The 14326-nt window shown below is 40.6% G+C and overlaps 1 protein-coding gene across 2 annotated transcripts in view; it reads right to left on the bottom strand.

Annotated features, from left to right (window-relative positions):
- LOC138743283 (uncharacterized) overlaps positions 1-10628 on the bottom strand; it is a 30183-nt gene extending 19555 nt beyond the window's left edge. For both annotated transcript variants that reach the window (XM_069898364.1, XM_069898371.1), the window contains exons 1-5: positions 10423-10628; positions 6814-7167; positions 5593-5919; positions 989-1105; positions 273-671 (exon numbers count right to left, since the gene is read on the bottom strand). In XM_069898364.1, coding sequence (XP_069754465.1) covers positions 273-671; positions 989-1105; positions 5593-5919; positions 6814-7167; positions 10423-10489 — 1264 coding nt within the window. In that variant the 5' untranslated portion in view covers positions 10490-10628. The remainder of the gene's footprint in view (positions 1-272; positions 672-988; positions 1106-5592; positions 5920-6813; positions 7168-10422) is intronic.
- Positions 10629-14326: the final 3698 nt, after the last annotated feature.

The raw sequence follows: 14326 nt of genomic DNA, 5'->3' as shown, positions 1-14326 counted from the left end.
AAAATAAAGAAAAAAAATGCCTTTATCCCAAACATTATGGAGGGGATCATATGTCCTTTGCATAATATGCTGGTCCAAGTAAAAATTCTCAACACTATACACTTAAAAACTCAAGATTGTAACTTCTAGGATTTACCATAAGGATTTGCAGCACAAATGATCCAAGTCAAAAAATGGGACTGGAAATCAAAAATTTTGGCAAATGGAATACGAAATGACCACATGGTCTTCCAACCCTGTAAAGTCCTTATTTTGATTTGTAAAATACTTACTTCCATGGACAGCTAAAAAGCTGCATCTTTCTTCAGAACCTGCTGGATGCGTCACTCTGCATATGATTCTTGCGTTATTGTCTGTCATAACATCAGGAAAAACCTTAAGAGTGCTGGAAAAGCTGTGTGTCAAATTTTCATATGTCTGGAAACTTCTGAGGACTTTCCAATGATTCTCATTTGTACTCATTTCACTTGGCTCATTTTGTTTGCAAAGCATAGAACCTAAAAATGCTTTTTTGTCTTTATGAATTAATTGCTCGTCCTTGCCATTCCTTTGCAAATACCAGCTGAGATCAATGTCACCAGGTCGGAATCCAGCCACGTGGCAAATAATATCTGCTACTTCATGGTGTACAATTCGATCAGGCAATTGAATATCTGATACTTTGGGTGGAACTGAGAATAAAAGAAAATTATCAGAAATTTAAAGATGAATTATTCCAAATTATTCCCAGTTGGGATGAACAATCTTTGATAGTTAGACAATTCACAATTAATTTCAATGGAAAGATTAAACATTTTATGTTATAATTCCAAATGAAATAATTTTTTTTTAAAAATCACAAAATCGCAACAGGCTTTGAGCAGTACTAGTTAAACAGAAGTTTATAAAATTTGAAAAAGGCCAAGGTTTTTATTGTTCCCGCCCAAATAATTTAAATTTCCTTTGAGTCTTTCACTACAAATTCATTCTCGATATATCTAGGAGTTACCTTTATAAAAGTAGCATATGTAAATGAGAATTCCTGTGGCTGTTAACAATACAGTGATAAAAATGCTTCCAATAATGCTTCCAATTATCGACTGTGTGGAAATAAGTATTTCTGCTTCTGTTATAAGAAAAAAAAAGTGCAAAAAAATTTATTAAAATGGTATTGATATAAAGGAAAAGACTGAACCTGTTTGGGAAAAGACTTAAAGTGACCAAGGTAGATTTTTTTTTCCGCATAGGATTACCGGTACTTAAAGGATAAATAAGGATGCTCTTTATCAACTACTGTTAAGCTTTCAAAACAAATCAGCGAACTCTTAGGTTTAATATCACATTGGTTCCTAGATTTTCTCACCTCTAGACCCAGTCAGTGTGGATTGGCAAGAATAACTCATCATCTCCATCAACACTGGAGCACCATAGGGCTACACACTTAGCCTCTGCTTTACTCGCTTTTCCGTGTGGCTCCGTAAGACAACAAATTGATACCACTGTAGTGGGCTGTATAAAAGGGGGTGATCAGCCAGCATACAGGAGGGAGAATGAATGATGTGCAAGCAACAACCTCCCACTCAATGTCACCAAAACCCAAGGAATTGATTGTAGACTTTAGTAAATGAAAACCAGAGGTGTATGATACAGAGATTATTGGGGGAAATCAGAGGTGGACAGTGTGAGAAAATTTTAAACCCTGAGGTCACTATCTCAGAAGATTGTTCCTGGACCCAACACACGAATGCCATCATGAAGAAAGCACATCAGTGCTTTTACTTTCTCGGGAGTTTGTGAAGGTTTGGCATCTCATTGGAAACCATGGAAAACTTCTACAGATGCACAGCGTATTGACTGGGTGCATCACAGCCTGAGATGGGGCATCAATACTTCTGAGTGGAAATCTCTGCAAAAGAGAGTGAACACAGCCCAGTACATCACAGGCAAAAACTCTCCCCACCATTGTGAACATCTACGTGGAACGTTGCCATCAGAGAGCAGCAGCAACCATCAAGGATCCACACCACCCAGGACATGCTCTTTTCCTGCTGCTATCAGGAAAGAGATATAAGTGCTGCAAGACTCAATTCACCAAGTTCAGGAACAGTGGCTACCCCTCCACCATCAAACTCCCAAACAACAGACTCATTTCTTTTCTTTGGCTTGGCTTGGCGGACGAAGATTTAGGGAGAGGTAATGTCCACGTCAGCTGCAGGCTCGTTTGTGGCTGACAAGACTGATGCGGGACAGGCAGACACGGTTGCAAGGGAAAATTGGTTGGTTGGGGTTGGGTGTTGGGTTTTTCCTCCTTTGTCTTTTGTCAGTGAGGTGGGCTCTGCGGTCTTCTTCAAAGGAGGTTGCTGCCCGCCGAACTGTGAGGTGCCAAGATGCACGGTTTGATGCGATATCAGCCCACTGGCGATGGTCAATGTGGCAGGCACCAAGAGCTTTCTTTAGGCAGTCCTTGTACCTCTTCTTTGGTGCACCTCTGTCTCGGTGGCCAGTGGAGAGCTCGCCATATAACACGATCTTGGGAAGGCAATGGTCCTACGTTCTGGAGACGTGACCTACCCAGCGCAGTTGGATCTTCAGCGTGGATTTAGAAACTTTGCTCATTATTTATTACTGAATATTTGCACAGTGAGTTTATTTACATTTCTTTCTTTTGTTTGCATTTCTTTCTTCTTCAGTACAGTTTCAGTAATTAGAATTCAGCCTCGCCCACAAAAAATCTCAGAACTTTATGTCATGCAAGTATTCAGACAATAAATTCTAACTTTGAACTTTAAAGGCCATTGATAAAAAGTTGTTCCCAAAGGAATAAAGAGGAAAAAAAATTAGTTTCTTTTTACTGAGGAAGGGAAATACATGATTTATGAAAGTAGAAGTGCAATTAACCCTCAAGAGTCACACAATAGAGGGGATATCATGTGAAGATGTAGAGCCAGGATGGAAGAACTTGGATCTCCCGAGTAAAAAAAAGTTTTTTAAAAAGTGGAAAAAAAAGTGAAGAAACTGAAATTAATTTTTTTGTAAACTGTTCTTAAGAGCATTTAACAAATGTCACCCAAAAAGGATAAAATATGTTGGTGCCCTGTCGGGAGTACAACAAAGAAAACAGCAAGGACAAGAAGAAAGGCCTTCCTTGCAGGTGCTGTGGTGAAGAGGAAAAGGATATTTGCACATGTTAAGAAAATGAAAGTAGATACAGCTTATTTTTAAACAAGAAACTCATTTAATCAAAAAGAACATCAGAGGTTAAAAAGGGACTGGGTAGGGTACGTTGCAGCTTCTTCATTTAATTCAAAGGCAAGGGAGTAGCTACTTTAATACAAAATGTCATCACACACCCTGCAAGCAGATATATTACGATACTATGGTGTGCTATCAGTCAGAAGCAAACACATAAAACCAAAAGACTGTACAACAGGCTTTATTTGATATAAAACTCCACAGAGCCAGCTGTGAGTGGGCTGCTGTGAGCTCTGAGAGGGACTTCGAAGGCTTATATCCCGGAGGGTGATTGACACCCGACCGGGTGGGGCTTGGTCCATTCAGGTCGGCTGATTGACAGCCGGCCAGGTGTTGTCTTGTCCCATGCTCTTCTACAGGTACAGAGGTTTCCCCCTGCAGTAGGCCAGCAGTGTACCACCACAGGTACAATGTCAATTTTTTTTGCAGAGTATTGGATGCTTATGAATAAATATGCACCGAATGTAGATAATGATAAATTCATACAAGAAACTATTTTGAATTTGGCAAGTGCTAATGAAAATATGTTACTAGGAGGGGACTTTAATTTTTGTTTAGATCCAATTTTAGGCAGGGTCAACAAGAGCTATAGAAAGGACAAAAGCAGCTAAAGCTACATTGTCACTAATGCTTGGAGAAGACTTCATTCAAGAGAAAGAGACTACTCTTTTTTATTCTAGTACACATGATTCTTATTCTAGAATTGATATCTTTTTAATATCTACCCAACTTCAAGGTAGAATAAAGCAAGTAGAGTATAAGGCAAGAATTTTATCTGACCATTCTCCCTTGTTACTAGCAATAACAATGATAGACAGAGAAGAATCAGTTTATAGATGGAGGTTTAACTCTATGTTATTAAAAAGGAAAGATTTTTGTGAATTTATCAGAAGACCAAGAAGTATCTTTTTTGAAACTCTAATTCAGTTTCAAATAAATTTGTTATGGGATGTGATAAAAGTGTATATAGTGATCAAATAATAAGTTATACCTCTAAAATTAAAAAAGGTTATATGAAATAATGAGAACAATTGGGAGCATTTTTAGAACGGGTCATTAAAGTTAAATTTCCTCAAGATCCAATGCTTTTCTTATTAGGTAGTACATCTGGGACAAGGCCAAAACTGAAACTTAATATGTTTCAAAAGGAATTCGTGCAAATTGCATTGTCATAAGAAAATGTATAGCAGTGACATGGAAATCAAATTCGTATTTTCTCTTGAGAAAATTACATATAATTTAAGAAATAAACACGGTATTTTATTAAAATTTTGGACCCTATATTTACATATTGTAGGTACTATATGATATCCCCTAAACCTCAAGAACCTTGTCAACTTCTTGGAATTAGTACATGTTTAATATTATAAAGGCAAAATTTGACGATGTATTGAAACTTTAGTAATCAGATGTGTTTCTTCCTTTGTCTTTTTGTTTTTTTACATTCTTTGGGGCTATTATTATTTGGGGGAAGGGGTGGTGGGTATATAATACTAAGTAATTCTAATTTGAGATGTATGAGGGATATTTTGTGTATCTAGACATTAATGCATGTGGAAACTTAAATAAGATATTCAAAAAAAGTCGCACAATTATCAAAAGTACTAGATGCCAGATTAAATGATAGAATAATAGAAACAACTATCATTTAAAGAAACTACTAAATACTTTAGCAGAGTACTTACAAGTAATAGACATGTATTTAGATTTATCTGCGCACACAGAAAGGAGTTCTTGAATAGGTGCAAGCATAAAGCTCTATTGAAATAATATGTAAGAATACTCCATTTAATCAACATTTGGAAAGCCTTTGAAATGTTAATATCAAAACTATTCTTTGCTAAAATGAACATACTTGTTTCCTAAGTAAACAGTACAATCCCACCCCAAGCCTATTCTGGCCTCGTACCAGAAAAAGACATTCTATTTCATGCTGCCATGAAACAAGGTTTCTGACTGTACAACAGAATTGATTCACAGATGTTGTCAAAGCCTCCTTGAAAATATGCAATATCCGTGAAGAATCCTGGAACCTTTTGCCTGATTACCTATTCTGGAGAAAGAACATTCTGGATAGCACTGAAAACTTGAACCATGAGCACATCCAATTTCAGTACAAATGATGGAAAATAATGTCATCCCCTCTCATTTTACACTCCCAGAAATCGACCCCAAAAATTGTTCCTCTGCCCCAATTAAAGCCTCAGATTGGCTCATCGGTCACCCAAGGAGTGACAGAACCAACTGGAGCCAAATCTTTTTCACTCACCCCTCCAAAGGAAACAAGAATCTACAAAACTCCAGCAAAAGTTCAAAACTTTGAACTTTAAGAAAAAGAAATTAAAAAGTTCTGCAACTAACCTTTCAAAATCACTTCAGCATTCACAATATTTGGCTCTGGCAAAGTCTTGTGCATCACATGGCATTCATAACTACTGCCAATGTCTTTTACACGAGGTTCCAAGCTAACTTCAACGATTGCATTACATGTTCTGTCTGGATTTTTGATTGGTGGGGAGATGCATAGATTAGTTACCAACTTTGTTTCAATTTGTGATGGGGTTAATTGAATCCATTCCACATTGCTTTCACAAGGATAATAGCCAGTTAACTGACAACGCAAGGTCATCTCTCCACCAGTGCCAACTTCCACAATCTTTTCTGAAACAACAGTCACCGTGGGTTGTGCTGCAAAAGAAAAAAGGTGTATTAAAGTCACAATGGCTGTATTCAAAAATTAATATTTTGGATCGGCTCAATGATTTAAAGCTGATAGGGAAGCTGGTGAAAGAAGTACCGTGGAGGAAAAAACTGTATTAAAAGGGACTGTGGAACATATGACTCCTATACTTGAAAAAGAATTGAAAAGGACCTGAAAAACATAAATCAGTGAATTTGACATTGGTGGTAGGAATGAAATTTTTACTCAAAATTTGAATAATTTGAATAATTTTAAGTAAAATTGTGTCCTTCTGCAAAGGCCTTGTGGGAAAATCTGCAGAAACTGAAAATTGAAGCAGATGTTTAATTAACACGCAATCACAAGAGGACACATCTTCAGAAGGCCTATCTGACAGGTACATTGGTGATCACGGGTGCTGGTGAGCTCAAGATAGGAAAGGAGAGTACCTCTAATTCGCCAACCTCCTGCTTGAAGTGAGTGTAGAATACACTGAGGTTGTCCAGGAGGGATTCAATGTTACTAATCTGCCTGGATTTGCTTTATAGTGTGTGATGATGTGCATGCACTGGCATAAGTGGATGGTTCATCAGGGGTAAATTTCAAAAGGATGGGAGGTTTGTGAGAACATAAACACCAACATAGATCAGTGCAGTCAAATGGTCTGTTATCTGCTGTCAGCACCATTTGAAATGATTGAAAAGGACTATATGAAAGCAAATCATCTGGTCACACAGCATAGAAACTGGTCTATTCCCACTAAATGTAGAATTTTGCTTCCATGCTTAGGCTTTATGCTGGCAATATGGTGTTTCAGAAACTATTTTCACTGAAATATAATGCATAAACAAGATAACCATGATATGAAATAATCCAAAGTAGTGTGAAAAAAATTACCTTACCTAAAACTTCGAGGTTTACTGTAAGAGAGTCCCTTTCATTTGGTGGAATAACAACTTCACACTGATACTTGCCAGAATGTTTGAACGTAACATTTTTTAGCATAAGTGACATGTCTCCATTTAGAATGGAGTTCTCTGACAACTCTGCTTCTTTCCACACACTTGTTATTTCTCCATTAGAATAAGTGAAGATATTATTTTTTCCAGTTCCCTGGATGAAAACCCATGAAATGCCTAAATTATTTGAGCTCAATGTAAGCCCGTAAAGCTTATCAATTTCACAATGGAGAAGTCCATTTTCGTTAAGCAATACTTCCACTGGACCTTTGCTCGTTCTCAACTTCAACGTTCCCTCTACAAATGGAAAAATATATATACATTAGAGTGCATAATAAAAAAATTCTTATATTTATCTTGTTTAACATAAAAAAACTATAACTCAAAAATAGTCTATTCATTGAAGTCCTTCACACAAATATTCCCCCATGTTCTATCATGAAACCTTTTCTTTGCTATCTCTTTTTCATTTGTTTCTCCATTGGGCTTTAATTAAAAATACTATTGATTCACTAGACAATCTCCACTCTTCAATCCTTCATAAATCAGTTCACCCAAAACTATAACACCTATATGTTAACCCACTCTGATTCATTCTCATTCAACTTCCCTAGTGTGCTTAACTAACCTCCATTGCTCACAAACTCAAATTTTAAAACTTATTTTAACATCATAGAATATAGGTGCAGGAAAAGGCTATTCACCCCTTTGAGCCTGCACCATTATTTAATATTAACATGGGTCATCGTGCAACCTCAGGACCCTCTTCCTGCTTTCTCACCATACCCCTTGATCCATTTAACCATAAAGACCACATCCCACTGCCTTTTGAAGGCATCTCATTAACTGGCCTCAACAACATTCTGTGGCAGGGAATTCCACAACTTCACAAATCTCTGAGTGAAGAAGTTTTTCCTCATCTTTGTGTGAAATAGCTTATCCCGTATCCTGAGACTGTGGCCCTTTGTTCCAGACTTCCCCAACATCTAACCTGTTTAGTCCAGTCAGAATTTTATATGTCTCAATAAGATCACCTCTCATTCGTTTAAATTCCAATGAGTATGACTCTGGCCTATCCAATCTTGCTTGATATGTCAGCGATGTCATCTCAGGAATCAGTCAGGTAAACCTTTGCTGTATTCCTTCAGTAGCAAGAATGTTCTTCCTCAGATTACAAGTCCAAAACTGTACATGGTGCTCAAGGTGTGGCCTCACCCAGGCTACACACAACTGCAATAAGACCTCACTGTTTCTATATTCAAAACCTTTCACAACGAAGGCCAAAATGCCACTTTCTTTCTTCACCTCATTCTGTACCTGCATTCCAACCCACATTGACCAATGCACCATGACACTTGCATCTCACTGCACTTCCCTTTTTCCCAATTTGTCACCATTCAGATAATAATCTGCCTGTCTGTTATTGCCACCAAAGTGGATTAACGCACAGTTGTCTAAACTGTAGGGCATCTGCCATGCATTTGCCCAATCTCCTCATCTGTCCAATTCACCCTTGTAGCCTTTTGAAATCTTCCTCACAGCTTGCTCTTCCACCTAGCTTAGTGTCTTCTGAAAACTCAGAAATATATCACATTGAATTCCTTCATCTAGATAGCTAAGGTGCCAGCACTGAATCTTGTGGTAATAAACACTGCCAATCTGAAAATAACCTATTTTATTAGCACTCTCTGCTTCATGTCTGCCAAACAATTTTCTATCACATCAATGGATTACCTTCTATGCCAGGGGTTGGCAACCTACGGCCCGCGATCTAAATTTATCCAGCCTGGAACCCAAGCAAAGTTACTATGTGCACCTGGCCCACGATCCAAATTTATCTACCCCCTGCCCCTGTCCAGTACCACCGCCACGCCAGTGCCGCCACCACACTTCCAAGCCCACCATTCAATTACTGACACACCATCTAGCCTGCGAATGGTAAAAGGTTGTCTGCCCCTGTTCTATACCGTGTTCTCTAATTTTGCACACCAATCTCTTGGCAAAGGACTCTATCAAAAGCATTTTGAAAATCAAAAATACACATTAACTAATTCCACTGGTTACATCCTTAAAAAATTCCTGAGATTTATCAACCATGATTTTGTAAATCCATGCTAAATTGGACTAATTGTGTCATGCTTCTCCAAATGTGCAGTGACAAAATCTTTTCCTCACTATCGAAGTTAGGCAAACTGATCTATAATTGCTGGTTTCTATCTCCCTCCATTAGTACAATGTGGTGTGAAATTAGCAACCCTCCAATCTAAAGGAACAGATCCAGAATCTAGAGAATATCTGTCTAGGGCGTCTCCGTGAGTATTCTGGGATGCATACTATCAGACCTAGGGATTTATCAACTTTTAAAGCCACCAATTCACCTAACACAATTTCACAACTGACGACAATTTCCATCAATTCATTCTCAATGCTAGTCCCTGACAAAAGTTCCCAAAATGTTATTTTTATCTTCCCAAGTGAAGTCAGAATCAACGAATTTATTCATTTTGTCTGCTATTTCCTTCTTCTCCATTATGAATTTCCCCGATTCCGACTGCGAGGTACCTACATTTGCTTTGACTTATTTATAGCCGCTTTCAGGTGCTCGGACGCAGATGATGCGCTAGCGGACACGGCTGGGGGAGTGCACTGAGACGTTCAGGTGGCTGCAGAGAAGACGCCTTTCTGCCACCTGAACGTGCCAGATGAAGGAGAGCCGGGTCCGAGTGAACGCCGGCTCCTGTGGACTGCGGCCGTCGTCCCACTGCTGCTTTCAGGTGCCACGGGGGATTCTCGGAGCCGGAGATTACACCTACAGGAGGAGGGTCAGGTAGCTGCTCCTCCTGGCCGGGTTCTCCACTTTCAGGTGGCCTCCTGACAGCCGCGTTGGGGTGGAATGAGCGGCTTTACATCAGGGTATTTTGGCCACCTGAAAGCAGCTAGATGTCTCTTTATAACCCCATAGAAGCCTTTATTGTCAGTTTTTATGTTCCCTGCAAGTTTCCACTCGAATTCTATATGTTTCCCCCACCCCCCCCCCCCTTCTTAATCAGTGTTCCACCCTTTCCTGAAACCTGCAATAGATTTCTGCACTCCAATCATTCTACCCTTTTTTTATTTGAATCCCTCCACTGCAGACCACTGTAGGTCTGGGTTTCAGTGAGGAGAGTTTGGGAATTCCAAGAACAAATTCTATATGACACCTTTTAAAATGACTTTTTGGCCATTTGCACACGAGGACAGAAGCTCCTCTCAGAGTTGTCAGTTGGCCTTCCTGACACCATCTCGACCCAGACCCTCTTGACAGGACACTTGAAGGTAGGGTGCAATATAACAGTCGTGCTTAACAAGGAAACGTCGCTGCCTTGTAAGGTGGACTGCATGTCCTGTATATATTATGAAACATTTGTCATTTAAAACAGAAGCTGCAATGCACGGCCCGTCACCGATCACCACTGCAAGAAGCCAACAAGCAACACCCCCTCCACCTCCCTACGTGCCCCCAGCACTTCCGCCCGGCCCCGGGGACGTTCGGCCCTTCCCTCCGCTTCCTACCTGAGAGCCCCGCCAGGACCAACAGCAGCAGAAGCCGCGGCCGGTCCCCGGCCCGGCAGCGGCCCATGGTCTCCGATCGCGGGGCCGAGGGCTTTTTCCGTCTTGGGCCAACGCCCGGCCTCCCCTTTCCGCCTTGCTTTCAATTTCGCCGTCAAATGGGCGGGGGAAAGCTGCGGCCCGCGGAGACGCGAGGGGACGGAGTCCACCCAGCGCCTGGAGAGAGAGAGAAGGGGGTGGGGGGAGGGCGAAGGTGTCAGCTCCCAGGAAAAAGGACACTCAGGGAAAATGATCCCTCGGGTGGCAGAAAACACCCTTCCTCAATAGAGGAGAATTCCGCCTCATTTGTCAGCCCCTGAGCTCAGACAGAGGGGGAGAGGGAGCTCTGCCCCTCCACATTGAACATGAATACTGTCAAACAGAGTCTGCAGCTGTTGTGGTTGTAATAAACACACAAAAATGCTGGACAAACTCATAAAAGGCGAAGATAACCCCTGTATTTCTTTAGTCTCCTGTTTGATGGGTCATTGCTGAATTCAAGATTGAATCTGGAAGACTACAACCCTCCCTGCCCTCTTGGCTCTTGTCCTGTGCCCCTCCAGCACCTGTTTGTTCATATCTTGTTGAAGGGCTCAGGCTTGAAACGTTGGTTGCCCCTCTGCTTCCTCTAAGTTGCTGTGTGACCAACTGAGTTCCGACAAGCACTTTTACATTTTAAATTCAGGAAGGCAGGTCCCTCTGGCCCATGCTGCCCACTTACACCCATCTGACAAGCCCATGTGTTTCGAAGGGGGGGAGGGAAACCAGTGCGCCCAGAGGAAACCCACACAGGGAGAAGGTACAACACCTTTCGGGCAGCGCTGGATTCGAACTCGTGTGCATTGTGTTCCAAGGTGGAAGATAAGATGCTGTTTCTCAATCTTTTGTTGGGTCTCCTTGTGACAGAATTCTCCTCCACTTACTCTTGACAAAGGGCCCAGGCCCGAAACATTGGCTACCCTTTACTTCCCATGAATACTGCATGACCTGCTGAGTTTATTCAGCACATTTTAGTATAGAATATGCCTCAGTGTTTTTTTTGTCATGGGTAAAACACAAAAGTCTGCAGAGTTCACAGTCGAAGTAAAAACACAATGCTAGAGAAACTCCGCAGGTCAGACTGTCTTCCCTTGCTTATATAGCAAAAATAAAGATGCATAATTGATGTTTCAGGCTTGTGAACTCAGACCTGGGTCAGGTTCCTCATACACAATGTGGGAAATCACGGATGCTGCCACTGGCCTTGAAGATGATGTGTGCTGTCGGTATATATCGTTAAAATCAGAATTTATTGTCATGAACAAGTCGTGAAATTCTGTGTTTTGCAACAGTATCATAGTGTAAACATTCATATAACTATCTTACAACATTACTGTATAAAAAATTATGCACGAAAAGTAAGGCAGTGTCTAATGTTGGATCCCATTTTTTTAACTTTTGGGGCGTGTAACCAATTATACTGTATCATGCGTAACCTTGTGTTTATTCTATTCTTCATAGTTCCAGAGCATAACTTTTCCATTTTTTATGTATGGAATATTTACAATTTAGTATCAGTTTCAAATCTTTGCCTCAAGACTGAACCCTGGTGTCTGGATATTATTTGTGCTAATCAACTTACATTATTTACGAAAAAGTATGGATAATTCTACATAATTCCTTAGTTTGGTCGTAAAAGGTTTGAATCATCTGGTTAAGAGAAGCAAAAGTGTTTTCACATATTAAACAACTTAAAGCCACTATTGTATTTTTCCATCGACGTGATCTACCGGGACCATTGCCTGAAGAGGGCGCACAAATTCAGTGAACCGGTGTGGACTCGAAAGGCCAACAAGGCCTGTTTCCGCTCCGTATATGGTTATATGGTGTATCCAGCTGCAGCTCCTGCCAGACCACATGTTGGAACTGGAGCTGTGCATGGATTCATTTTGGAGCATCTGTGATGCTGAGAATTTAGTGACCTAACCTCATTGCAGTTTAGAGGCCAGAGGAAAGATAGAGAATGGGTTTTTTTTAAATCACATTCACCGCAGAAGAGCAAAATAGATATCACCCAATGCTTTAGTTTGTCAATTATATCAGGAAACCTTAATACTGGAGTGAGCACAACAGCAGAGAGCAGAAGAGTGACACACACTCAATGTGACTGCAGTCAAGACTGTCTTCCCTTGCTTATATAGGCCCAGCCTCTTGCTACTGGGCTTGACTGTTGGTGGAAGAGACGTTTCTGGCGTGCCAGCCGCTGATTGGTCGGTTTCCCCACCAATGTTCGCAGTTTTCCATTAATGCATGCTGTCGGCCGGGAAGAAAGGCCATTAGCCCTCGCAGGCTTTGTGAGATCCATCATTTTGTGTTTTGGGTTGCCTCCTGGTTAGCAGGCTACTACAATATTTTCAGAAGACTAGAATAAAAGAAGTTTTACCATCTAGATGTGATGAAAATATATCACATAAAGTGGGATCTGGAAGATTATTTTAAATTCAGGTTCATTTCCAGTTTCTGTCGATAATGATTGAGATGTAATTTTATTAATTCAAATCTGCTTAGACATTATTCAAGGCAATGGGTAAAAATCACAAAGAAATGAATTACCAGAAATAGATGTTACAAAAAATCTTTAGTCAGAGAAGATATTTCATTTTTTTGTCAAAGATATTTGGATATATAATCAAAGGAATTAAACTATAATGTTAGGGTTACAAACAGATCTTTTACATAGAATGCAGTTGGTCCCGGACACTGATAACAGATAAATTTATATTATTTTATGGTTGCTTGAATTCCAGATACCAGAAGATTTACTGTATAATTTTTTTTCCTAACTGTTATATTTTGCTGTTATCATTACCTTCAGGATTAAAAGCTGGAAAATCCGCATATAGATGGGAATGTAAATGTAACATTGGGATCCATGGGCAATCGTGACAAGAAAGAGCGACATGCAAATGTTAGGACTCTTCCCTTGCCCACAGAGTACAATCAATGTTGCCATCTTCTCAATCTCCAGAAAAAGCATAATTAAGGTCCAACCCAGTCTCTGGCTTTGGCCAAGTTGCTGTCTGCCTTCATTCAATGATGTTGAATGGAGGATAACATGTCCTGAGCCCCTTTGACTGCCCTATTTGCTAAAGGACTGATACCATCAGTGCTGCATTGGTGACATTGGTGGGAGTTTCCCTGTCCTGGCCTATGATTTGACTCCCAATATTCTAGTCCTACATTTTTCCCTTCAAATCTTATATTGTTGGTGTAAGAGATCGATAGTACTCAGAGCCTTGTGTGGAGCACAAACACGCTTTTATTAACTTACAACTAATGGCCAGTATTTACAGAGGTCTTCAGGTAAATCTGAGGTAAGGCGGGAAAACAGGGGCCAACAGGCAGAGCCAAGAGGAGGGGTTGGCTGTCTACACACAGTGAATTCCAGTTCACTGCATTCATCCGCTTCCTTCAAAAAGAACCTGTGGGCGAAAACAGAGACCACATTCAGCAAAAAAAAATTCTTACAATTATTTACAAGTTGAGTCTGTCAGGGGGCCTGATTATTCTGGTCAAGCGCCTTAGCACTGGTGAACTTTGCTCTTCCAGAACTATCTGTGCCTCCTGTGGTTCTTGGGTAGTGGGACTCGAAGGAGGACTCTGGGGACCTGAATCCCATGGTAGCTCCATTGGAACCACATCATCCGGAACCCTGCACGGGGAGTTTGGATGTTCTAGGCCTATTGTGGCTATCGGGACCTCAGTTCCTGAAGGTGCCAGGTCTCTGATTGAGACCATGTCCTCCCTGCCATCCGGTATGCCACATAGGCATACATCGGATTTGCATGCAGTAGGCACGCTTTCTCAACCAGTTGGTCCGTTTTGCTTC

This window comes from Narcine bancroftii, chromosome 1, assembly GCF_036971445.1.
Source record: "Narcine bancroftii isolate sNarBan1 chromosome 1, sNarBan1.hap1, whole genome shotgun sequence".
NCBI lineage: Eukaryota > Metazoa > Chordata > Chondrichthyes > Torpediniformes > Narcinidae > Narcine > Narcine bancroftii.
Note: the sequence above shows the minus strand (reverse complement) of the source record. Positions and strands in the feature narration are given on the sequence as shown.